We start from the raw sequence: 24,475 nt of genomic DNA, 5'->3' as shown, positions 1-24,475 counted from the left end.
CCTGCGTCATGAGCCTGCATTTCCACAATCTCCTCACAGATAAATGTAGGAAGATCAGGGTGTCCTGAAAAACCTTCAATTGCCCGAAAAAGACGGACCGAACGAGCAGTTCACGCCACCTGAAGACTAGGTGAGGCCTAGCGCACGGGAGCGTGGACTGCCTCTCTGCGGCGCGGCTTCACGGAGCCGGAGAGAGAAGGACCCGGCCGGCGCAGCTCTCCCGCGTGCACCGACGACACGGTCCTAAGCGGGACTACTTCGGCTGCACCCACTGTTGCTCGGGAAGAATATTTTAACAGAGGGCCCCATCCACTACTGGGATGGGTGCTCGTCTAGTGCTGAGGCCTACGCATACGCAGAGAACCGGGCGCGCCCCAGCGGGACACAGACCACGAGAAGAAGCGCCGGAGGCTGCGAGCAAGGCAAGATTACCACGGCGGGGAGGCGCTCTCAACCACTGGCGCCCGCTGCCCCCGGAAAAGATCCCCCAACCTCAATATCACTGGTAAGGAGCCTGGAACCCGCTGCGGAAGTTTAACGCGCACATCCCAAAACACACGAGGGGCAGAAGAGGCAAACAACACGGCTGCAGTCACGGCCACACTTATAAAGTAGCCAACGCCAGCGCAGACCGGGAAAGACCTCGTGACCTCCCAGACGTGGGGACAAAGACACTGGCCGCAGCGCGAGAGGCACCAAAGCAGGACTATCCCATATAGGGGAAGGGGATAAAATTAAACTGCAAGACTGCGTGGAGCCCCGTGCTAGGACCGAGACTGCACATCGCTGTCAGGCCGGTGAAAGCAGCATCAACGAGCTCATGAATAAACAGAGCTAGTACCTGCACTACCCTAACCATCACCTATATAACTGATGATATAGGAGGAGATGGAAGCCAACTTGAGTATCATAAGCGAGGCAGGAGAGTGTCCGGAAAAAATCCTTTAAGCAGTGCAAATCATTTAATCGCCACATCTGCAACAAAAGGGAGTACAAAAAGGTTTATTGTACATGCCAGGCTAATTCAGCTGGGAGAGTGATGTGCTATGTGCGAAGCACAAGTCAGTCTCAACTAACATACACTTTGGATCTACTTCTTATAATACTAATTTTGGCCTACATCCATATTTAATACAATATTCACAATAGAAAAAGCTTCCTGCTTTTCCGTTATGTCCCACCCAGATTACATACATTTATTTAAAGAACCGCTTTTGCCTGTTTGTAGTCTGTTAGTTTGGCAAGATAAGTCACAATGGAAAACATTCTTGCTGCTCTGAATTTCCTGTTACATATCCTAGGCAGGATGTTCTCAGCTCGAATATAATGAAGAGGAAAAAACACTTAAACCAAACCGCATTAAGACCTTTTTTTGAAAGCAGGCTGTATGTTATTTCCAGATACAATTGTGCAACTTTAACATGCACGTTTAAACAGCATTATACTGTCTTTACATAATATTTTACAGTGTGTGGGCATGTGACAGATAAAACGGAATAATTAGGTCCTAAATCTAAATTGGGGTTTTGATTCCTTTCATTCCCCTCTCTAGTCGATTCTTCGACTACTTCTTCACTACCCCTGTACATTTCTTAAAATTCTATATTTTGCATCTTTATTTCTCCTTATAGGGAACATACCTCCCACTTTAGCTGTAACCCTCTTGCAACATGCTAAGATAACCTGAAATACTAGGCACATCAATAGCAACAGAACTATTATAGGCAACAAGGCCTTAGACAACCCTGGCATCCAGGACGGCACCCAATCAAATCAGCCAGTGAACCACTCATCTGGAGCACCCCCCTCTTTCTTCATTTGTGTATGCAAAGTCAGTATGGCCTGAGTTAGATTTCCTTCATCATCATTCGCCGGTATGAAAGTGCAGCATACCGAATTACGTTTTTTACATACTCCTCCTTCGATTGCGGTCATTAAGTCCAAAACATATCTATTTTCCATCAACATCAGTCTGATCGAATGAAGCTCTTCTTTAATTGCATTACAGCCATCTTCAGTAGCATTTATGGCTTTCATCAGCTCCCAGCGGGTGATCTGAAGCCAGCGAGCAGTTGCTTTTGCTTGAAACAAAGATATCAGACTTCCAAAAAATGTTTGGGTGTCACTGAACAACCTATACTCTTTGGGCACATCCTGCCACACTGAAGTTCCAAAGTACTCAGCCATCCTTTTTCTTCTGTGATGATGCAGCAGAGTTGATGCTTTACTCCTGGAATGCAAATGCAAATTTTGTATTTCTTTTGCTGGTATTACCATAGATGGAGTATGCAAAGTCACCAGAGAGCAGATTCCGCTTCAATCTAGGGGTAATTGAGTGTTTATTCGAGCTCCACACTGCCAGTAAAAATCCATAAGGCTGGAGGTACCACCCTGCATATCGACATTGTAAATAGTTGAACTGCAATTGAGATTCCGTCTCACTTTAACAATCCCATTTCCCTGAAAGAAAAGAGAAAATCTCATTAGTTTCACAGCCAGTTTAGGATGACGTTTAGTTCCAGTCCATGTATATCTCTGTATGTTTTCATCCCATACTTGCTGACATGATGCTTTTATATCATCAAATCTCAAATGATTTTTTTGTTTCTGTGCCATTCCATAAAGATATGGCCCTACATGAAAACCTAGCTCCAGTAAACCATTTATTATTGGCAAAAACTGATGCTTCAATACTTAATACTGGTCTGGCTGCGTAATCTGGGGGCAGTGGTTTGGCAGAATAATTATTACAGGTGGATGGTGGATTAGATCTCCCTAGAATACCTCGTTCCAATATGGCTTACTCCCAATTTGCATAACTATATTTCTGCCCTGCTCCTTTCATTCTGGATATCTTTCATTATCTCTGTTTTATCTGTCAAAATTTGCAAAGTTTCAGGGGTTGAATCAAATCTGGTTGTATTAACTCTGGCTGTCATAGGACTAACATGCGTTGGCTGTAACTGTGCTTTTATCCTACACAAGAAAAGATGCAATAAACACTTTGTCATATTAACAGGCACTTCTTTAGGATACACTAAAGGTGGTGTTTCTATGGCATGGGGAATAAGAGAACATACATAACTATCATTTTGTGTATTGGTACCTATATCATGCATGCTTTTGTACCACAAATTATCAAGTAGAGAATCATGCAGAGGATGTATATCTGTTTCATTGAAAACAGCTCTATGAAAGCGTAATACTTCTTCCCTATGGGTGGGATCTTTTGCATCTACATAACACAATACAATAGCAAATTATCAGAGTAATAATCCTAAGCACTGAACTCATTATTATACTATGAAAAATATCATTTAACTGCCTCTTTATTGTATAATTTGTTCTTGGACCATTGCTTCCTCCACTCCTTGTGGGAGTGAGGCCAAAAATGGAATAATGTCCGTTACGTGCAACCAGTCCCGCATCCCCTCCACTTTTACTGCTGTTGGCGTGCTCTGTGTTACTTGGTAGGGGCCTAGAAACTTGGGATCCTTCCATGTTCTCACAAAGTTGCGCACGAAGACCCAGGAACCGATGCTGATGGCTGTAAACAAGGGCAGGGGTGGTGCAGTACTGTTGGCCTGTTGCAGCTGAACCTGTTTAGAATAGACCTGTACAGCTTTTGTTAAGGCAAACATGTATGCATTCATTTCTTGCCAAACACTTTCTGATGCAGACTTGGTATCAGAACGAATCATTTGATTTTGTTTAAAAGAAAAATTAGAATGCCTACCTGTTACGACTTGGTGAGGGGTGAAATGATGATCTTTTGAAGAGGCATTTCTCAATGCATACAGAGCAGGGGAAGGCAGTAAAGCCAATTCTTTTTCAGTGTCTCACAAATTTTTGACACTTTGCTTTTCAATAAGCCATTCATCCTCTCAACAATTCGATTACTCTCTGGGTGGTAAACTGGTGTTCCACTCCTAATAGTGTAGTAATTTGCTGAAATACTGTGTTAGCAAAGTGTTTTCCATTATCGCTGCGTATCGCCGCCGGAACCCCCCACCTAGGTATGACCTCTCTCACCAGGAATTTGGCTGCCTGGTCAGCGTCACACCTGGAGCAGGGTCCTGCTTCAATCCATCGCGAAAATGGACACATCACTACTAACAAATGCCTATATCCATTACATTTTTGTATCATATCTACAAAATCTATGTGTAACTCTATGAAAGGACCTATTGGTCTTGGAATGGAGGATGAAGGCATTTTTGGTGACCTTTTATTAGAGTACTGATAACACACATGACATGAAGCTAGAAATACATCAACTAATGGTTCTAGATTAGGGATAAACCAGCTTTTATTTAATTCATCGATCATTACTCTTTTAGAATTTTGTGTTGGTAAATGAAGTTGTCGAAGGGCTGTTTATAAGTAATGACTGAGGCATTATAACTTTACCTGAATTTGCTGATCTATAAAGAAGATTTGGAAATCCAGTCACCCCCCCCCCCCCCCCCTTGATTTCCAGATCTTTCTCATGTTGTAGCGCTGCAGTTTGAATGTCTAATACCTCTGTAGAAATATTGCATGTTTTAATTGCATATTAACTAGCTTCCTTTGCTGCTGTATCAGCAGCTTCATTTCCCTTAGACACCAAATCTGTTCCCTTTGTATGTGCCTGGCACTTAACCACTGCTACTTGACATGGTATTTGTAATGCAGCAATAAGGTCGGCTAAGAGATGTTGGTGCGCTACTGGTGTCCCATCAGATTTAAGAAATCCTCGCCTTTCCCATCTCTTCAGCCTTGAGTGAACTGTGGAAGCTACATATGCTGAATCAGTGTATATTGTTATTGGCTGACACTGACAAGCCTGTAGGGCCGTTATCAATGCTTTTAATTCAGCCACTTGGGCTGAGTCTTGGGACGGCAAGGTTAAGAGATGCAATGTGTGTAAGGTATAATCAGTAGGTGTACCAATAGCCTCAACAACAACTGCACCTGTATGTCTTTTACCTGTCTCTTGGTCTATCCATGAGGAACCATCAATAAACAATTGTCGGCCATCAGACAAGGGGTCCTCATGTGCCAGGTGATCGTCCTCCTCCATTGTTGCACTACAGTCATGATCAGTGGGCTCTAGTGGGTGCACTAAAAAAGTTGCAGGATTGACTGAGTGTACTCCTCAATGCAGATAGAAGGGTTTGACAGTATTACTTCATAACCTGTTGCTCTTTGAGTGGTCAGTGTACTTTTACTTTTCTGCAGCACAGCGAATGGAGTTCTCAACATACAATGTTACAGCACATCCTGCTGTAATAGTACTACTCTTTTCTACTGCAAAAGCTGCTGCTGCAAACGCTCGCTCACAAGGAAAGTGACCTTTCATTACTGGATCTAATAGTCCACTAAAATAGGCGGCAGGTTTATGACCCATTGGGTATTTTTGAGTAAGGACTGATATCATGGAATCCTCTATGGCAGCAGAAAACAGAAAAAAATCTCTTTGTATAGTCTGGATCAGCTAGCACTGGGGCTGAAGCAATTGCTTCTTTCAATGTCTGAAATGCACTTATACTGTCATCACTCCACTGTATGCCTGTGTTATCTGTTTTAGCTTGCTTCATTGCATATAATAGTGGTTGTATGATGGTAGCATAATCAAATACCTACTGACGTACAAAATTATAAAGGCCTAGAGATTTCTGCATGTCTTTTACTGTCTTGGGCTGAGGCTGATCACGTATAGTTTGTATTCTAGAACCTGTTATCTTTTTGCCATCTGCGGACAACACTTGGCCAAAATACAGAACTTCTTTTTGCACAAACTAATTTTTTCCTGTCCACTTTGTATCCCTTAGTAGCAAGTAGCGTTAGGAGATTGACAGTGTCCAGAACACATTCAGATTCTGTTTTACTGCATATTAATAAATCTACATATTGCAAAACTGTACTGTCTGACTGGAAATGTAACAAATCATCTCTCAATACTCTATTAAACACAAATGGAGACTCACAATAGCTTTGTGGGAGTCTAGAGTACTGGATTTGTTCACCATCAAAACTGAAGGCTGTCAAATAATGACTGTCAGGATGTAAAGGTATGCTAAAAAAGCATTCTTTAAATTCACCACAGAAAACCATTTGCTGTTACTTGGTATATTAAGTCAATATCACAGATGGGTCTGGCACTATGGGGTACTCTGCTAATACTATGGCATTAAGGGAGCGAAAATCCTGAACCATCCTCCAAGTATTACTTGTAGATTTTTTTCACAGGATAAATTGCTGTGTTACAAGGTGATGGACAGGAATACAGGACTCCCTGATCCTTCAGTCTTTGTATTGTCCCTCTAATACCTTATTTTGCTTCTTTAGACAGTGGATACTGTTTTACACATGGCAATTGTGCACCTGGCTTCAACTTTATCTTAAATGGTTCTGCAGATAGTATCAGTCCTACCTCATCTGGAGCTGATGTCCAGAGACAAGGTGGGACTGCTGCAAGTGCTTTAATATCATTGGAGGGGGATGGCACAACTGGTAACGTGGTCTGTGCACGGTAAACACGTACTAACAAGGGTGCAGTGTGTGTGTGTATAAACTATCTCAGTCCTGATGGGATCGTCTGAAAAGAGGTCTGAATCGGAAATGTCCCGCGGTCTCAGACCAGGCATAAGAAAACTCTGGACCTTCCAAATTCCTCCATCATTATCTGATGCCACCAGAGCGCCCCGCCTTCTGGATATTTCCATTCTTTTGAAGTATGCCACAGCTTGACAAGCACTGGCAAAGCCAATAGGGCTGGTCTACGTGAGTTATTGGCTTTGCCAATGTTTTCTACCTATGTTGTAAAGCACAACAGCATGGCTGAAAGCAAAAACAAAGTGCTAGACTTCGTCAGCTCTGGTTGGTCGCATCATAACACATTTAAAAAAAACTTTCATCCTTGCTGCACAGCAGCCGCGCTAAAACATTGACAAAGCCAATAGGTCACGCCTAGGTGCAGGCTATTGGCTTTGCCAGTGCTTGAAAGGAGGGAGAAGAGAAGGGAAGGGAGGAAAGGCAAGCTAACGGGCAACACTGAAGGCAGTGGAGGAAGTGAAAAATCGCTATGACTCGACTAGTGGTGCCCCCATAATAGCACTTTGTTACGGAAGGTAGTAGGAGCGAAGTGGACAGAAAGTAACATGGACGGCAGAGAGGGTGAGGGTAAACTTGCATGGAGAAAGGGCAGAGGGGGTGGGGACAAAGGAAAATGTCTGGCGGGCAGGGAGAACTGATTTAAAGCAAAATGATGCTGGGAGGCAGAAGCAACAATGCGGGCAAGCATAAACTCTCGTATGAAGTGCTGCAACAAAAATAAAGTAGCTCCAAAAGCACAAGCAGTGGAAGGACTCTGGGTAAGGAAGCAGTACTTGGGCCAAGCTCCAGTGGAGGAACAAACGCATGAAGAGGAAGTAAATCCCTCATGTGCTGACCAACAAAAACAAGGAAATGAGCGTGACAAGGAAACCAACCACTGGTAAGCAATTAGTGGGCTCTAAGCCCCAGTTTAGTAAAACAAAAAGTCTTGCCAGTGACCGAGCATGCGCTGTCTCAGACAAGACCTAAATGTGGGTGGGAAATTAAACTAGGGAGAAGTATATTGTGATCTTTTTAGACTCAAATGCACAGCTATATGGCTAATTAACAATACTACATATAAATTGTTTCATGGTTCTCAACATGTTTTTGTATTTTATAATAACCATAGAAATCCCATTTCTACAGTTATCATGCCTCCAAACCTAGTATGCCATCTGAAGAAAGAAGTAGATAAACAAAAACCGCTTTATTTAATCATCACTTGATGATAAGCTTCAACATTTTGAAAATGCCTCAGGCCTCCTGAAAACCATCTATTAAAGAATAGCAAGCTTTCAAATTATTGGACATTTTTAAACAAATTATTGACCTAGGAGTGGTCAAAAGATTTAAGCAGTTTTAACTACTTTAGGCCATGACTGCATAAAGTACTCGGCACCTAGCAATGTCAGAGTGCAATAATTAAGGGTTATGTTGCTACAAACCTGTGTTTTGGAACAGTGATTTTAGCTAGTAGTCTAAAGACCTCTGGGGGCCTACAAACCCTACTCAGCGGGTACATGACTGCTTAGAAAAAATTAAATCATATTAACATATTTGAGTTTACATAAATAAACAAGCAAAATGTAAAAATTAGGAATGTAAAACGTTCTGTAAATGTGAAGGAATTTGAAATCGCAGGCTAAAAATTCAGTCCGTATCCTCAGATTTATTTGCTGGAGCAGTGCAGGTGCCTCAAACCGAATATAGTATGGCCGCAATTGAATTTAAAAAAGCTCTAACCTTTCCATTAGTATTTTTTTTAATTTTAATATTTGTGAAAATGTAATCATTTGTGTATTTGTTTGAGTGCTTGTTTCTTTATTTTTAGTGTAGTGTTTTGCTGTTCAAATCATCGAATGCTTAGACTAAGGTCCCCGGATTCCAATAATGATTCAGTGAGGTCCCTGTGTTCCAGTAATGATTGAGTGTGGGTGCCACAGCAATCAAACGGTTAAGAACCACTTATTTAGAAATAATTTGGGATCTCGTCTTGTGTTTCCTGAATATGTGCAGCATTCCATGATTTCTCAACTTGCCATTTTTCTTGTGGCTTAGACCATTTTAATTTCAACCTTGAAGTAAGTTTTCTTTCTGCATTGTTGTGTTTTTTATTTCTTTTACATCCGCTTTCTCTTTTTAAGTTTTCCATGTTATTTTCCCAGTGTTACACTTTAGTTAATTGGAAAGGTTGTGATAGACAAACAAAATTATTCTGCCCACTGTGTCTCGTAATTAATGGGGACTGCTTAACAGCCAGTACTTCTGGTCTTCATAAACATTTTGCAACTGAGATTGGTGAAAGCTACCATAGGTTATCTGCCCTGATAAGAAATTGAACCACATTCTGAGAGTCTAGTAATGTTCCACCAGGATTTGATGAGCCTGTTCAAGTATTCAAGTGTGTTCTCAATGTGTTCTCCACATCACATAAAACGTGCTGGTTTTTGGGGATAAAATAATTTAAAGAAAATTAAATCCAAATAAATGCTCTGCTATATGGGCAAACGGGGGGGGGGGGTTGTTTCAAAATTTGCAGTAGTATGATTTAAAATGATTAAGTTCTTCTAAAATAGCAAATATGGTGACCATTTTTTGCAGTTTTCATTTTGTTATGTTTCTATGGTATTTAGATTTAACAAGAAGTGTTTACGTTGTGGAAACTGCAGTAAAAAGTGAAGTGATCAGTATTATGGGATTCAAACATATGTTCAAAAACATTGTTTATTTAAAAAGTTTTAGATAGCGCTGGCTAGACCTGAAAGTATCAGAGCGCTTCACATGAGATAGGACATTGCATAAGAACATGTTTACATAGTTACATCTGTTATAGTTACAGTTAACAGTAAATGCTAGGGAGAAAAACAAGAGCTTAACCGAATAATAAGATATTAGAGCATAGCATAACCAAGACACGTCATAGGAGTGGTGGAGGGTAGAGGGGAAAAGGTAAGCAGGAGAGAGGCAAGTGGACAGGGTCGGGTAGATCAGAAGGGGGAAGGTACTCTGGGGGAGGTGGGAGGGGGTGGGGGAGGACAAGGCCGTAGAAGTAGATTGAAGTGATAGATAGAGCCATGAAAAACAATGTCTGATGTCTGGCTGGGTAGGTGACGGCCAATGAGGGGAACCAAAGCCAGACTCTGCTTTAGCTGCATAGGACCGCTCCACCGGGCAGCGGCGAAGGGTAATCTGTCTCCGCGGTAAGTAAACACAAATATAGTTGCAGCCCGTGGGGCATCGTCGTGGTTCCATAGAGAGGCATCAGTCCCGGTGTAATTGGGAGGCGCCAACTGCCACGTCCTCCATCCCACTCCCGGATCGCCGGACGTAGGGATCTGGGATTGCCGAGTAGCCCTGGCTCGGGAGCCATCTTAGGTCAGGCACTGCTTCCAGACCTCAGCCCAGATTAGGATAACTGCATCACAAAGTCAATGGGTAGCCACACTGAATAAGCATTTGCAATGCAATAGGTCTTGCATTTGCGAGAGTTAGAGGTATTGGCATTGTAAATGGCAATGGCTTTTATGTATGTGTTTTGGTTTGGAGTGGATTGGATGTATGTGGTTTGGAGTGGAATTATGTGTGTTGAATCGAAATTGTTAGTTGTGGAATTTGGGGTGAATCGTGTGGTATGCAGTGTATTTGTGTGAAAATTGTGTGTCATAGGGTGCAGTGGAATTATGTGGATAGTAATTGTGCTTGTGAGTGTACTGGAATTATGCGTAGTGGGTTTGTCACGAAGTGTAATTATGTGATATGGTTGGGTTGTGGAGTGGTATGTAGTGTAGTTTAATTATGTGGTGTGCTGTTGAATTTTGTGGCATGATGTGGAATTCTGTAGTGTGGATTGGATTTATGTGGTGTCTTACGTATTTGTAATTAACGGTGGCCCTGTCTGCCTATTTTCAGTAGAACACATGCTACATTATATGACCGCCTATTGCTGGTGTGGAAAAACTCACCTTAGTGAAAAAAAATTTTGTATGTGCTATAGCAAGATAATTCAAAAAGAAAGATGGGAAAAATGCGTTTTTAGAGAGCGAGGTATTTTGGGGAAAAAACTGGTTCCGAAACCGTAATTGGCACACTTATCTTCTAAACACTATGAAGATGGGTGGCACAGGCAAAAGCTATAAATAAGTGCCACGATGCTTAGAAAGATTTCTAGTGCACGTTTAATTTTACTGGTGCAGTCTCAATGTACCAAAATGCTGAAAAAAAAGACAGCCCAAAGGAGGACACGTATAAATAATTTACAGACAGTGTAAAAAAATGTCCTGAAAACAATATACAATAACGTATGTTTTGAAGTTATCCAAGGGGGGCTGGTAAAGGTGGACTTGTGTCACAGCCGGGATCCACAAGTCAGCATGAGGGGATACTTAAACACCGACTTAGTAAGTCAAACTAGTCCGAAAAGGCAGGAAAAGAATGCAGCTTAAAAACAGAGCAATAAAAAACGCTTCCAACCTAAAATAGAGAGCTTGTGTTTCATAATATGATGATGGAATGTAGCGGGTAGCTTAGAGTGTGAAGGAGCGACTCACTTAAGGCGCAATATTGTAAATGACAAAAGCTAAATAAATCAGTATGTTGTGAAATAATGTAAAAAATATATACTTTTTTGTTGCTCTAGCTGTACAAGTAAGCTCAGGTGCTTCTTGATTACATGTTTAGAAAGTAACAGAATCTGCATATCTAAAGAGATTTCAAACTAAAAAAATCTTTGTACTGCAATTTAGCACATATTAAAAGGTGACAGGTGAACAAAGAATGGGATGTATTAAATGGGTAGCTTAGAAAGTGAATTCTCAAATATATAGGAGAGCGAAGGATGGATATATATATATATCCATCCTGTGACCAAGGCGAAAGGTCGCCGGAACGCGTAAGGAATAAGGAGATGAAATTCTGTTGCGTTGCTGTACCTGCAAATAAAGCTTTACCTCTGGTATTGGGCCTCTCTTGCTTCCGTGATGAAAGTCATTTGATGGGTCTCTCCGGGACCATTGTTGCGAGGCCGCCCTGAAGGGTCTGGGGCTCCTGTGCCTGGAGGTCTTGTTTGCTGATGTTGAATCTGGAGCTCGATCCACTCATCGCCAGGAACCTAATCAAGGCAATGCTACTTTAGCAAAATCCATGACGATGCTGGAAGGGATTCGGAGCTGGGTGACCCCCGCCTCGATCGTGCCAGAGGACAGGCTTCGTTACAGGTACTTAAGAAACAAAGCACTGAGCATGATTAATTTAACACGGGACAGTTTGAAAATTACACCCACTATTTATGATGCTAAAATGATAAGCAACTTTTAATATGAAGGCAGACGAAGTTTACATGATTCCCTGCAAGAAAATACGCAACGAGATGCATCATGGGATTAGAAGTGCGAATATAACTGTCACGTGATCTTCAAGTGAAAAAGCGCGCACTAATGCACTTTGCACATAAAGACTCCATCCTGTGACCAAGGCGAAAGGTCGCCGAAACGCGTAAGGAATAAGGAGATGAAATTCTGTTGCGTTGCTGTACCTGCAAATAAAGCTTTACCTCTGGTATTGGGCCTCTCTTGCTTCCGTGATGAAAGTCATTTGATGGGTCTCTCCGGGACCATTGTTGCGAGGCCGCCCTGAAGGGTCTGGGGCTCCTGTGCCTGGAGGTCTTGTTTGCTGATGTTGAATCTGGAGCTCGATCCACTCATCGCCAGGAACCTAATCAAGGCAATGCTACTTTAGCAAAATCCATGACGATGCTGGAAGGGATTCGGAGCTGGGTGACCCCCGCCTCGATCGTGCCAGAGGACAGGCTTCGTTACAGGTACTTAAGAAACAAAGCACTGAGCATGATTAATTTAACACGGGACAGTTTGAAAATTACACCCACTATTTATGATGCTAAAATGATAAGCAACTTTTAATATGAAGGCAGACGAAGTTTACATGATTCCCTGCAAGAAAATACGCAACGAGATGCATCATGGGATTAGAAGTGCGAATATAACTGTCACGTGATCTTCAAGTGAAAAAGCGCGCACTAATGCACTTTGCACATAAAGACTCCATCCTGTGACCAAGGCGAAAGGTCGCCGAAACGCGTAAGGAATAAGGAGATGAAATTCTGTTGCGTTGCTGTACCTGCAAATAAAGCTTTACCTCTGGTATTGGGCCTCTCTTGCTTCCGTGATGAAAGTCATTTGATGGGTCTCTCCGGGACCATTGTTGCGAGGCCGCCCTGAAGGGTCTGGGGCTCCTGTGCCTGGAGGTCTTGTTTGCTGATATATATATATATATATATGTTCGAGGCATATGAGCTGCAGATTGTACACTTAGCATAGGTCGCCATCTGGTGTTGGGCCCGGATGTTTGCAGTTTGTTTTTCTTCTTGGACCGTCTTTGGAAGTCACGAGTTTGGTGACTCCTCCTTCGGTCCGTACTGCGCATGGGCTTCGGCTCCATCCTCAGATTGTTTTTTTCCGCCATCGGGCTCGGATGTGATCCTTCGTACTCCGGCTTCGAACTTCTACGGTTCCAGCCTCGACGGAAAATCCTCGATTCTTCGAGTTCCTTCATCATCTTCATCTCTCGAAGCGGCACTTTTTCCATCCCGTACATCGACACCGGCCTTCGGGCCCTCCGCGACTCCGGTCCCGGCCGATGGAAAGGACTCCGTTTAAAAAGTGCCCAAAATGTGGGTCTAAATTTCCCCACACCGACCTCCATCAGGTGTGTAACCTTTGCCTCTCTCCGGAACACGAGGCTCGAGACTGCCCCGCCTGCAAGTCTTTTCGATCGAAGAAAACGATCCGAGATCGAAAGGCTCGACGCACCATGGCGCACTCATCCTCGACAGTTCCACCGGACATCTTCGGAGACGACGCCGAAGCTTCGGGGCAGACACACACCGAACTGGGAGAAGACATCGTCAGCGCTTCCGAGGCCGACGACTCCGACCTGGAGGACGTAACACCAGGACAGCGGGCCGTGAGTACAATGCCCCCTCCCAGCCCCGCACCGAAAACCAAAGAGACTCCGGTTACTCCCTCGCCTGCCGGCCTGGGCAAAACCAAAACCAAAGCCTCGATCACCCCACCTTCGGGCCCGGTGTCGAAGCACTCAAAGTCTCACGGCAGCTCGGGATCGAGCCAGCCGACGCCCGGTGCCGATAAACACCACTCGGCACCGAAGCCTGCAAAATCCAGCTCGACTCCGAAACCACCGGTGCCGAAGCCTGGACACTCGGCGCCGACCAAACACAAACAGAAATCGGTCGGCACCGACGCTCCGGCGCCGAAACAGCATTCGACGCCGAAACACACGGAGACCTCCAAAAAGCAGGGCGTACACAGAACATCGAAACCTCCGGTTCCGAAATCGCCGGTGCCGACAGACGACTCGGCGCCATTGGCTCTGTTTACACCAGACCCTTTACAAAAGACTTTGTCCAGAGATCCAAAGACTGGCCTTTTGACTGTGATTACTAAGAAGCGTCGCCTTGAGGCTCCGGCTCCTCCTCCTCCACCCAAAAAGAGGGACTCAGCTACTTCTCCCCTTAGAGTACCCTCCCCACTGCCACCCCCCCTCCCACCACCACCCCCTCCACCTTTACCTCACTACGATCCGGCCCCATCCCCAGACCCGGATGACGGGGACCCGGACAATGACCCAGGGGACGCCCCAATGGATCCCACTCCACCAGGGACCCCAGATCCATGGGAGGATTATAATAACCCTGATGTACCCAATGTACCTCAAGACGACCTATACCCATCAAGGCCGTCTCCTCCAGAGGACTCTTTAGGGTTTCACCATTTAGTGCAGAGAGCAGCACACTACCATGGGGTGGACATGCACACGGAACCAGTGGAAGAAGACTTCCTACTGGATACATTTGATTTACAAGATCGTTCCACTGCTATTTTACCCATGCTTAAGGGTGTCACCAAGCACGCTACAGAGGTATTCAAAGACCCTGTCAGAGCCAGAGTACTAAACCCTAGAATAGAGAAGAAGTACAAGGCGGCACCCACAGACCCTGCATACATCAAGGGCCCTGCTCCTCTAGATTCCCTAGTTGTCTCCACAGCTAGAAAGAGGGCTAACTCCCAATCCTCAGGAGATGCCCCACCACCAGACAAGGAATCTAAACTTCTGGACGCGTCTGGTAAACGCACCGCCTACCAGGCTGCAAACATGTGGCGCATTGCAAATACACAAGCACTGCTTGCGCGATATGATAGAGCACACTATGATGAATTAGAGGCTCTTATGCAGCACCTTCCAGAGAAATACAAACGCCAAGCTCATGACCTGATACAGGAGGGCAAACTAATCACAAACACCTCCATTAAGTGTGCCCTCGATGCAGCAGACACTGCTTCTAGAGCAATAAACACCAGTGTCCTGCTTCGACGCCATGCCTGGCTCAGGATATCAGGGTTCAAGCCTGAGGTCCAGACATCAATACTTAATCACACCTTTGACCAGCAAACACTCTTTGGCCCAAAGGTAGACGAAGCGCTCGAAAAAATGAAGAAAGATACAGACACAGCGAAGTCTATGGGAGCGCTCCAGACCCAAGCCTCTAAGCGTTCCTTTCGACGCTCGTCCTTTCGTGGCACAGGTAGAGGCTCCTCCACCGATAATGCCTCTACCTCCTACAAATCCCCTCCTCAAAATACCTTTTCAAAGGGCAACCAAAGAGGTGGTTACAGAGGCAACAACAATAAGGGCAGGGGCAAAACCAACAATACCCGTTCTGCCACCCCACCCGCACAATGACTCCCCTTCGCTCCCCCCAGACCATTCCACTCCGGTCGGGGGCAGACTACAAGATTTTATCCACGTATGGGAGTCCATAACATCGGACAAATGGGTGACCCAAATCATTCGGTCAGGGTACTGCCTCGAGCTAACATCTACCCCACCCAATATCCCACCAAGGCACCGTCCAATGTCCCAAGAGCATTCCACACTGCTCAAACAAGAGGTACTCTCGCTCCTCCAGAAACACGCCATAGAGCAGGTACCCGACAATCAACGAAATCTAGGGGTCTACTCCCTATATTTCTTAATCCCAAAGAAAGACGAGACCCTCAGACCCATTCTGGATCTCCGGCCTCTAAATGCCTACATACATTCAGACCACTTTCACATGGTCACCTTACAACAAGTCCTCCCACTCCTCTGCCAGGGAGACTTTCTCACAACACTGGATCTGAAAGACGCGTACTTTCACATTCCAATACACCCCTCTCACAGAAAATACCTCAGGTTCGTGGTGGACGGGCAACATTACCAATTCAAGGTTCTCCCCTTCGGGGTCACCACTGCACCACGGGTGTTTACCAAATGCCTAGCAGTAGTAGCAGCACACCTCAGACGTCAACATGTTCACGTCTTCCCTTACTTAGACGACTGGCTCATAAAAGCCGCGTCCTACCACCAATGCGTGCAACATACAAACAGCACCATCCAACTGCTTCATCAGCTAGGCTTCACGGTGAACTACCAAAAGTCCCACCTCATACCATCTCACACAAAGCAATATCTCGGGGCCACCATAGACACCTCAAAAGGTATTGCCTATCCAAACTCAGCCAGAATCACAAGCATTCTAGCCTTACGCAAAATATTCCTTCCTCAACACTCTCTACCAGCAAGAGTGTTTATGAAGCTCATAGGGATGATGGCGTCTTGCATCTTCATAGTGCCCCATGCAAGACTCCACATGCGTCCACTTCAGGAGTGCCTAGCACAACAGTGGAACCAGGCCCAGGGTCAGCTGACGGATCTGGTGTTGGTGGACGGCCGCACACATCACTCTCTGCAGTGGTGGAACACCACAAACCTTTCCAAGGGACGGCCGTTCCTGGACCCGGTTCCCCAAGTGACTCTAACAGCGGACGCATCGCTCTCCGGCTGGGGAGCGCACCTCTTACACCTCACAATGCAAGGTCTATGGACGCCACAGCAAAAAACGCTCCACATCAACCATCTGGAGCTTTTGGCGATCTTTCTAGCCCTAAAATCTTTCCAAAAGCAGATTTCAGGCAAAGCAGTCCTCATTCGCACAGACAACATGACTGCGATGTATTATATACAGAAACAGGGGGGGACACACTCTCCCCAGCTCTCCCGCTTAGCCCAGAGCATATGGAGATGGGCAATTCCCCAAAACATTTTTCTCCTGGCACATGTTCCAGGCGTACAAAACACCATAGCAGATCTGCTCAGCAGACAGACTCAACAACTACACGAATGGGAACTGCATCCACAAGTTCTTCACCCATTCTTCCGACAGTGGGGGCATCCTCAAATAGACCTCTTCGCCACCCACGAAAACAAAAAATGCCCAAGCTTCGCCGCCAGATACCCACACCCATTGTCCAAGGGCAATGCGATATGGATGAACTGGTCAGGCAGATTTGCATACGCCTTTCCACCTCTCCCACTAATTCCATTAGTGGTCAGGAAACTACAACAGCACTCCCTCACACTCATTCTGGTAGCTCCGACGTGGGCCAGACAGCCGTGGTACACCACGCTACTACAACTATCAGTGGTACCACATCAAAAACTGCACCTTTCCCCATGCCTCCTAACCCAGAACCATGGAGAAATCAGGCACCCGGACCCAGCTCAGCTCAACCTGGCGATCTGGCTCCTGAAATCTTAGAATTCGGGTACCTTAACCTTCCCCCTGATTGCATGAACATCATCATGGAAGCCAGACGTCCTACCACTAGAGCATGCTATGCCGCAAAGTGGAAAAGATTTGTAATGTACTGCCGTAACAATACAATCAACCCTCTAGATGCATCCATACAACACATCATATGCTATCTGCTCCATCTTCACAGGTGTAACCTGGCGTATTCATCCATACGCCTACACCTAGCAGCGATCGCTGCCTATCTACAAAACAGACAGCATTTGTCACTCTTCAGAGTGCCCGCTATTAAAGCCTTCATGGAAGGCCTCAAACGAGTAATTCCTCCCAGGGCACCACCCTCCCCTGTATGGAATCTAAATTTGGTCCTTACACGACTAATGGGTCCGCCCTTCGAACCAATGCACAAATGTGAGCTACAATTTCTCACCTGGAAAACAGCTTTCCTTGTAGCTATCACTTCCCTTAGAAGGGTTGGTGAAATACAAGCGTTCACCATACAGGAACCTTACATACAAATGCATCACAGCAAGGTCATACTTCGAACTAATCCGAAGTTCCTGCCCAAAGTCATTACCCCCTTCCACCTCAATCAATCAGTGGAATTACCTGTCTTCTTTTCGCAACCCCAATCTGTTGCGGAAAGGGCCTTACACACACTAGATGTGAAAAGAGCGTTGCTATATTACATACAAAGAACGCAACCCTTCAGGAAGACCAAACAGTTGTTCGTCTCCTTTTCTCCACCACATAAAGGCAACCCCATCTCAAAATCAGGGATAGCTAGGTGGATTGTAAAATGCATACAAATTTGCTATCAGAAGGCAAAGAGAACATTATCTGTTCCCCCTAAAGCCCACTCTACAAGAAAGTTAGGGGCTTCTATGGCTTTTCTAGGGAATATACCCTTAGATGACATATGCAAGGCAGCCACATGGTCTACACCGCACACATTCACAAAACACTACTGTGTAGATGTGCATTCCCAGCAGCAAGCTAGGGTGGGCCAGGCTGTACTAAAAACACTCTTTCAAACAGCTGCAACGGATACCGGTGGTCGCCGCTAAGGTTGGGTACTGCTATATAATCTATGCTAAGTGTACAATCTGCAGCTCATATGCCTCGAACGGAATATGCTACTTACCAGTATGCATCTGTTCTTGGCATGTAGAGCTGCAGAGTTGTACACGCCCACCCGCCTCCCCGGCTACCTGTATCCGTTCCAGTCCATCTTATTTAGATACAACACACATGGGTTTCTCACTGTTATTACTACGCTCCATCATTTCCCTGTTGGCGAAAAACAATCTGAGGATGGAGCCGAAGCCCATGCGCAGTACGGACCGAAGGAGGAGTCACCAAACTCGTGACTTCCAAAGACGGTCCAAGAAGAAAAACAAACTGCAAACATCCGGGCCCAACACCAGATGGCGACCTATGCTAAGTGTACAACTCTGCAGCTCTACATGCCAAGAACAGATGCATACTGGTAAGTAGCATATTCCATATATATATATATATATATATATATATATATATATATATATATATATTCAGAAACCATCCAGTTTATTTCATGGCAAACCAGCAAAACATACCAGGTACAATTACAGCCTGGCGCGTTTCGAGGTACAACCTCTTAATCCTAGGCATTGCGCTGCGCAGATGGCTCCAATCATTGTCTTTAATTGCATGCCTTGCCAGTGGGCCACGCTGATGCGCTTCGGCATGCTGTGTGGAGGAGGAGGGAGGGGTCAAAGCGTCGCTGCAACAATCGTATAAAAGAGTTCTCCTCAGCAACACATTAAACATACAAGCGGACTGAAACAGTAGTTAGGCGCAGCTGCTTCCGGACTAAAGGGAAGTCAGTCTCACATCAACAGCCACTAAAAAGCCAGATGACAACAGCTATGCCAAGGTTAAACTAATGGCAAGCAGCAACAGAAATTACCCGACAGTGGGCGGAGTTTCACCCAGCATACTAATTACTTGATGCCTATGCAAGACCTAAAAAGGGGGATGGGGGGGGGCTCTAGGAAGCCAAGCATGAGATTCAGTCCCAGCCCCCTATCACCTTTTGGACCGATCCTTCCTTGCTTATCCGATCCACATTTAAACAGTGTCTCTTTTTCGAGCTGACCCTACTCAGGCAGCCATCTTAGGGTCAGGCGCACGCTTCCATGAGCTCACCGGGATCCTCCCCAGTTCCAAGGGTGGGGCGAAAGTGGACTAAGATACCCCCGGTACTAAAGCTAAGAAGGGGTCAGATGGATCCCCGCTCAGTGTGGCAGAGCTTAGGAAGCAAAGAGAAGATGTAGCGCGCCACTTCTCACCGGCGTGGGCGGAGCACTCACCTTTGCTCTCAGAGGCCGTTCATAATCGGCGCTCAGACCGTCAAGATGAATATCCCGGCAGAGATTGGCCCTCAAAACGCGATGCCGTTAAAGTGTTAGGGGAGTTGATTTATGGGTGCGAATGGCGGTCGGAGGTCTCACGCTGCACTTCTTTCAGCACCAGGCGCGTCCTCTCAGCTCTTCAGGCGCCATCTTGGCTTGTTCCAAGTCGAGAACGTTACGGTTCATTTCTCAGAGATGCTATTTCTGAGGAGGGCGAAAATGAGCTTCGGGTAACCAGCCTGTATTCCGGTATGGGAATTGATGTTCTGGGCGGGGGAACAAGATGTGGGGAAGCCGCTCAAGGAGTTGGAAAGAGGGTTCAGTACGGAGCTTCAGCTCCGAGCAGCCATGATGGGTTGGCTCGGGGGGAGGGGGAAATGGGGGTGTTGGGACGTCAGTGAAAGGTAATATCCCCAAATGATAGTGGGGGCCATGCGATGAGGTGGCTCGAGTGGGAGGCGTTAGGGGGGGGGGGGAAGGAAGATGGGAGAAGAGGGGGAGTCCAGGAGTAGAGGCAGTAGACCGGGTCAATATCATGAAAATTGTTCTGGATGAAGTTTTTATTTTGCCATTCGATTTCTTTTTTTTTCTGTGTGGATGGGACTCACTCACTTGTTAATTATGTTTTATAGGCCAACGAAATAATTAAGAAATTGCAAGGAGAAATGAAAACACTTGTGGGTAAATTGAAGTTAAAGAACACTGTGACAGTTCAACAAGAAAAGCTGTTGACTGAAAAAGAACAGCAAATCCAGCATGAGCAAAAAGTACTTCAGGACACGAGGCAATCACTTCAACTAAAAGAAGATGAGGTAAAGTATTGCATTTTCTTTTTCCTAGGTGTTCAATATCATGTGGAAAATAAACTTTAAATCCATAATCTTGGAAATACTTTACCTGCTATTTAGAAGAATATTGTTTTCCCTTAAAAGTAAAAACCTTTTTTCCTGAATTTTGCAAAAGTCCAAGCTTTTGGTTGTCTGCTTTTTACCTTGCTACTAGCAGGTAGCAGATTCTTATAGATATTGGTGTTGCCGCTGCCTCAGGAAATCTGTGTTAGAGACTAAGGCTTCCCTACATAAGTTGTGTGACCACTTTTGGGAAGAAACTGGCAGTTTTCCAACTGGGAATTTGTGTGTACTTTCTTGCAGTACATCAGAATAATAAGCACATATAAAATTACTCAGTTGGTTAATAGAGGAACATAATTTTAGATAAATTCTCTGAACTATGCACAAGGTAATCTATTTAGTTTTTAAAATTCTTTTTCTTTATGCAAATAACCATTTAACATAAATAGGGATCTGTACAAGGAAATCACATCAGCTTAAACATAGCAATGCTTTTCTTTCATTGATGTTTTTCACAGTATACCTGTTGCGCTGCTAAGATATTTGTGGAACGTTAGATAAACGGAATCTCTACCACCCCTTGTACTTGTGATATGTTGTTAAATTAATTATTCCACATGGTTCAGGTTACATATCTCACACAATTTCCCCTAATCTTTTTGGGATTTATGTGGGCATCCCCTGCCCTTGTACATTTTGTTTTCCACCACTATACATTAGTCCACATTCAAAACCCAGTCCTCATTTTCACACCCTGAAACCGTGATTTGTTCCATGTGGCTACTGTAAGTTCTAAGTTGCACAACAACAGATGTTCACCCCATATAGTGAAGCCTTTTTTTGCATTCCATTCTTTGCAGGTGGTGATTTCATTTAGTTTAATTTCAATTTTCATCCAGTAGTCCACGACCTTAGGGCAGTCCCACCACATATAAATATATGTGTTTGTAGGTCTTATTGAAAGTATTCCATTGCCCCGAGTTCCTACCTCCTGTAGAGTGTATGATGTGGAATTTTGATTTGTGCTAGCCAAAACCTTGCCCTGATTGCTACTTTGAAGGGAGCCACTTTGCCTCTTCCCATTATTCATCCTCCAGCTATCCTATGTCCTTTTTCCCATTTTTCTTCAACCAGTGTCAGTAAATCCGGCGTGTTGTTTGTCAGGGTTGCATATCGGTGATTAGGGTTTTTTCTGGTATGGTTCTGTCTAGACCCTGTTTGCAATTGGAGATGTATCCTGTATCTTCTATTTTGATATTGTCTGCATACTATGGGACCCTTCAGTCACAATGCCTGATCCATGCATTCCATTGTCATGTGCAGTCTACACAAATTGTGTCTTGTGGCCCTCCCTGTCATGAAGCCAGACTGATCTGGGTTTGCAGTTAGCAAACGTACTGTAATATTGGCCATTACTTTGACCTGAACCACCTTCTCCACATTCAGCAAAAATATGCGTCTATATGAGGAATGTCCCTCTGTTGGTTTGCTCTGTTGTAGTAATTGTGTTATAGTTTCCTCCCTCCGATCAGGTGGTCATTGACCTGCATCACTGGCTTCTTTATATAATGCAAGCGTATGATCTGTAACTGTATTGGCTATGCGTTTAAATTATTCTACCTGTAGTCCTTCAGAGGTAGTGTAGTTTACCTATTTGGTGTTGGGCAGGACTGCTGCAACTCTGAGTCTATATCTTGTTCTTGGTCTTCGTTTTGGCTAAATGTAGGCATTTCTATATCCCTTGCAAAGCCTCTCAATATGTCTCCAATTACCTTCTGGGTGTATACATATCCTGAAATTATTTTACAGAGTTACCATTATCTCAGTACTGCAGCTTACTTCCTTGCTTTCACAGACCTTTATTTCCTGTGGCTACTTTAAACCGCAGATTCCTCACCTTGTGAATATCCCAAGACCCAGACTGGATCTAGAATCTCAAAAAGCAGTGCTCCTACGCACAGGTGGCACCATGTGGCTCTGTGCTGATATCGTTCAACTCCTGAACTGAAGAACAGAGTCTCATATAAATGCCATCTATGCATGGCGACTTCAGTTCCTTTCTTAACATGCCTTTAGATGCAGATCTGGAGCTGGTTTTCCCCCTCACTTTGTGAAGTGATCTATTTCCTTTAAAGATTTTCCAGTGTCAATGGAACATGCCCCCACCCAAGACTACAGGGTTCAAGCCTTGTATGGTTCTGTCGCAAAAACATGTCTGTGATCCATACCTGCGAGGTGGGTTTCTGGTGTTTGTCGTATGACTCAAAGGTCTTTGACCTTAGTGCCCCAATGAACCTGAAGGACATTTGTTAACATGAGGCAGAGCTTTGTTGCAAAGCACCACAAGACTACACTCTGGTCCTGCTCTAGGCGGAAGTCGTTCCCACAGCGGATCATCTTCACTGTCGAAGTTTTTGGGCAAGTCAAAGAAAAAACATATCTAGTTTCGGAGAAGGTAGCCAATCCACTGGCATCCTGTTTGCTTCATCATAAGCATGAGCAAACTCTTCCCCAGCCCCACCGTTGTCATCTCCATATGACTGGTTCTGACCGGCATCGGAGCCAAAAAGTAGGTCTTTTGTCTGTGCCCATCAAGAGCTGTAGTTTTATACATAAAAGGGCAAACCCAATAGTACTGGGACCTGGGTAGCTAAAAGTACAATATCGAATGGTCCCAGCAAACAATATTAAAACCGACAATACGTAAAACGTTGTAGTCATATAGAATTGACAACAATATGTGACAATACTGAATTGCAAGTGTTATTTAATCACACTGCTTCATTTGATAGAATACATTAATACATATGTCAAAATACAGATTCATATATATTCAGGTGCCCAGAAAAACAGGAAAAAAAGAAAATGGGTGATTCTCGTGAGGATAAAGAGTGTGAGGAAGGTTGTGAAACGAAGTAAATGCTAAGTTCAAATGACAAAGATAATTAATTATGGCCTAATTATTTCGCCAAAAATACATGTAATGTTCGTATCATTCAAAAGCTAGATCACCCTGTAGGAACATAGTTACAAAGTCTCTGTTGTTCCAGGGGGCTAGCTCGAGGGAAAGAGTGTCGACGTTTCGACCCCAAGACGTAGTATAGGTTGTTTAGCACCTTACATAGGGGTCTTCCTCAGGACTGTGATGTGGAAAAAGGCACCTAAGATTAAAAACACTCATTGTAAAATACGCAAAAAAACAACAAAAATGCCCTAATTATATTTAAGGCCAATGAATGGTCCATTTATTTACTGTAATAGGCCCTACAATGGGGCCTATGAAGTAAGAGAATCGGGCACACTGGCTCCACGAGTGTAGAGAGCAGCATCAACACCTGAAAAATAAGGTGTGATCTATGAACCCAATGTCCTATTTCAGGGCAAGCAGAATAGCTAAATTAACGGAGGGACAATAGTACATAAATGACAAACTTGCGCTCAGCGTCAGACTTCTAGCGCGTCCCTTCCAAAGCCTAGTATTCAGAATTCCTGCCCATGTTTATCAGCTAGGAATCATGCAGCATACAATTCTGAAACATTAAAAAGGAGGAGTACGGAGTCAAAACCAACTGAAACCACAGCAATCGTGGAAAAATAACACACCAAAAGTGTTGTACCTGCTTTTTATATATTTTTTTAAAGACGTAACGGGCATCAGATCACTCACTGACGATGACAAAGAGCCTCAAAGATGGAAGTGGTGCTGGATCTGGAGTAGAGGGAAGGGATGAAAGTCGAGATTAGTGTTAATGGCAATCTCGAGTAAAAGTCAAAGAAATGACTCTGCAAAGTTATTGAGCATAGAGAGGAGAAATATCTTAGAAAAAAGAGCTTACCGCTACGCGCTACTTGGAGGCAGAATGGAGGTAAGCGAGCGGACTGTTTGTCTTCCTTTATAAAGACCCGCTCGACATCTCGCATCATTCATTGACGTCACGCGCGCAGCAGCTAGATGCTGTCTGTGTAGCTTCATAAACAAAGAC

At 44.5% G+C, this 24,475-nt stretch overlaps 1 protein-coding gene across 1 annotated transcript in view; it reads left to right on the top strand.

The window, feature by feature from the left end:
* The window catches only part of SASS6 (SAS-6 centriolar assembly protein), a 238,305-nt gene that overhangs the window by 84,279 nt on the left and 129,551 nt on the right, over positions 1-24,475 (top strand). Inside the window, exon 11 of the mRNA XM_085601887.1 lies at positions 20,274-20,453. Coding sequence (XP_085458013.1) covers positions 20,274-20,453 — 180 coding nt within the window. The remainder of the gene's footprint in view (positions 1-20,273; positions 20,454-24,475) is intronic.

This window comes from Triturus cristatus, chromosome 4_2 (genome assembly GCF_964204655.1).
Source record: "Triturus cristatus chromosome 4_2, aTriCri1.1, whole genome shotgun sequence".
Lineage (NCBI taxonomy): Eukaryota > Metazoa > Chordata > Amphibia > Caudata > Salamandridae > Triturus > Triturus cristatus.
The sequence above is the reverse complement of the archived record's forward strand: the minus strand, read 5'-3'. Positions and strand labels throughout refer to the sequence as shown.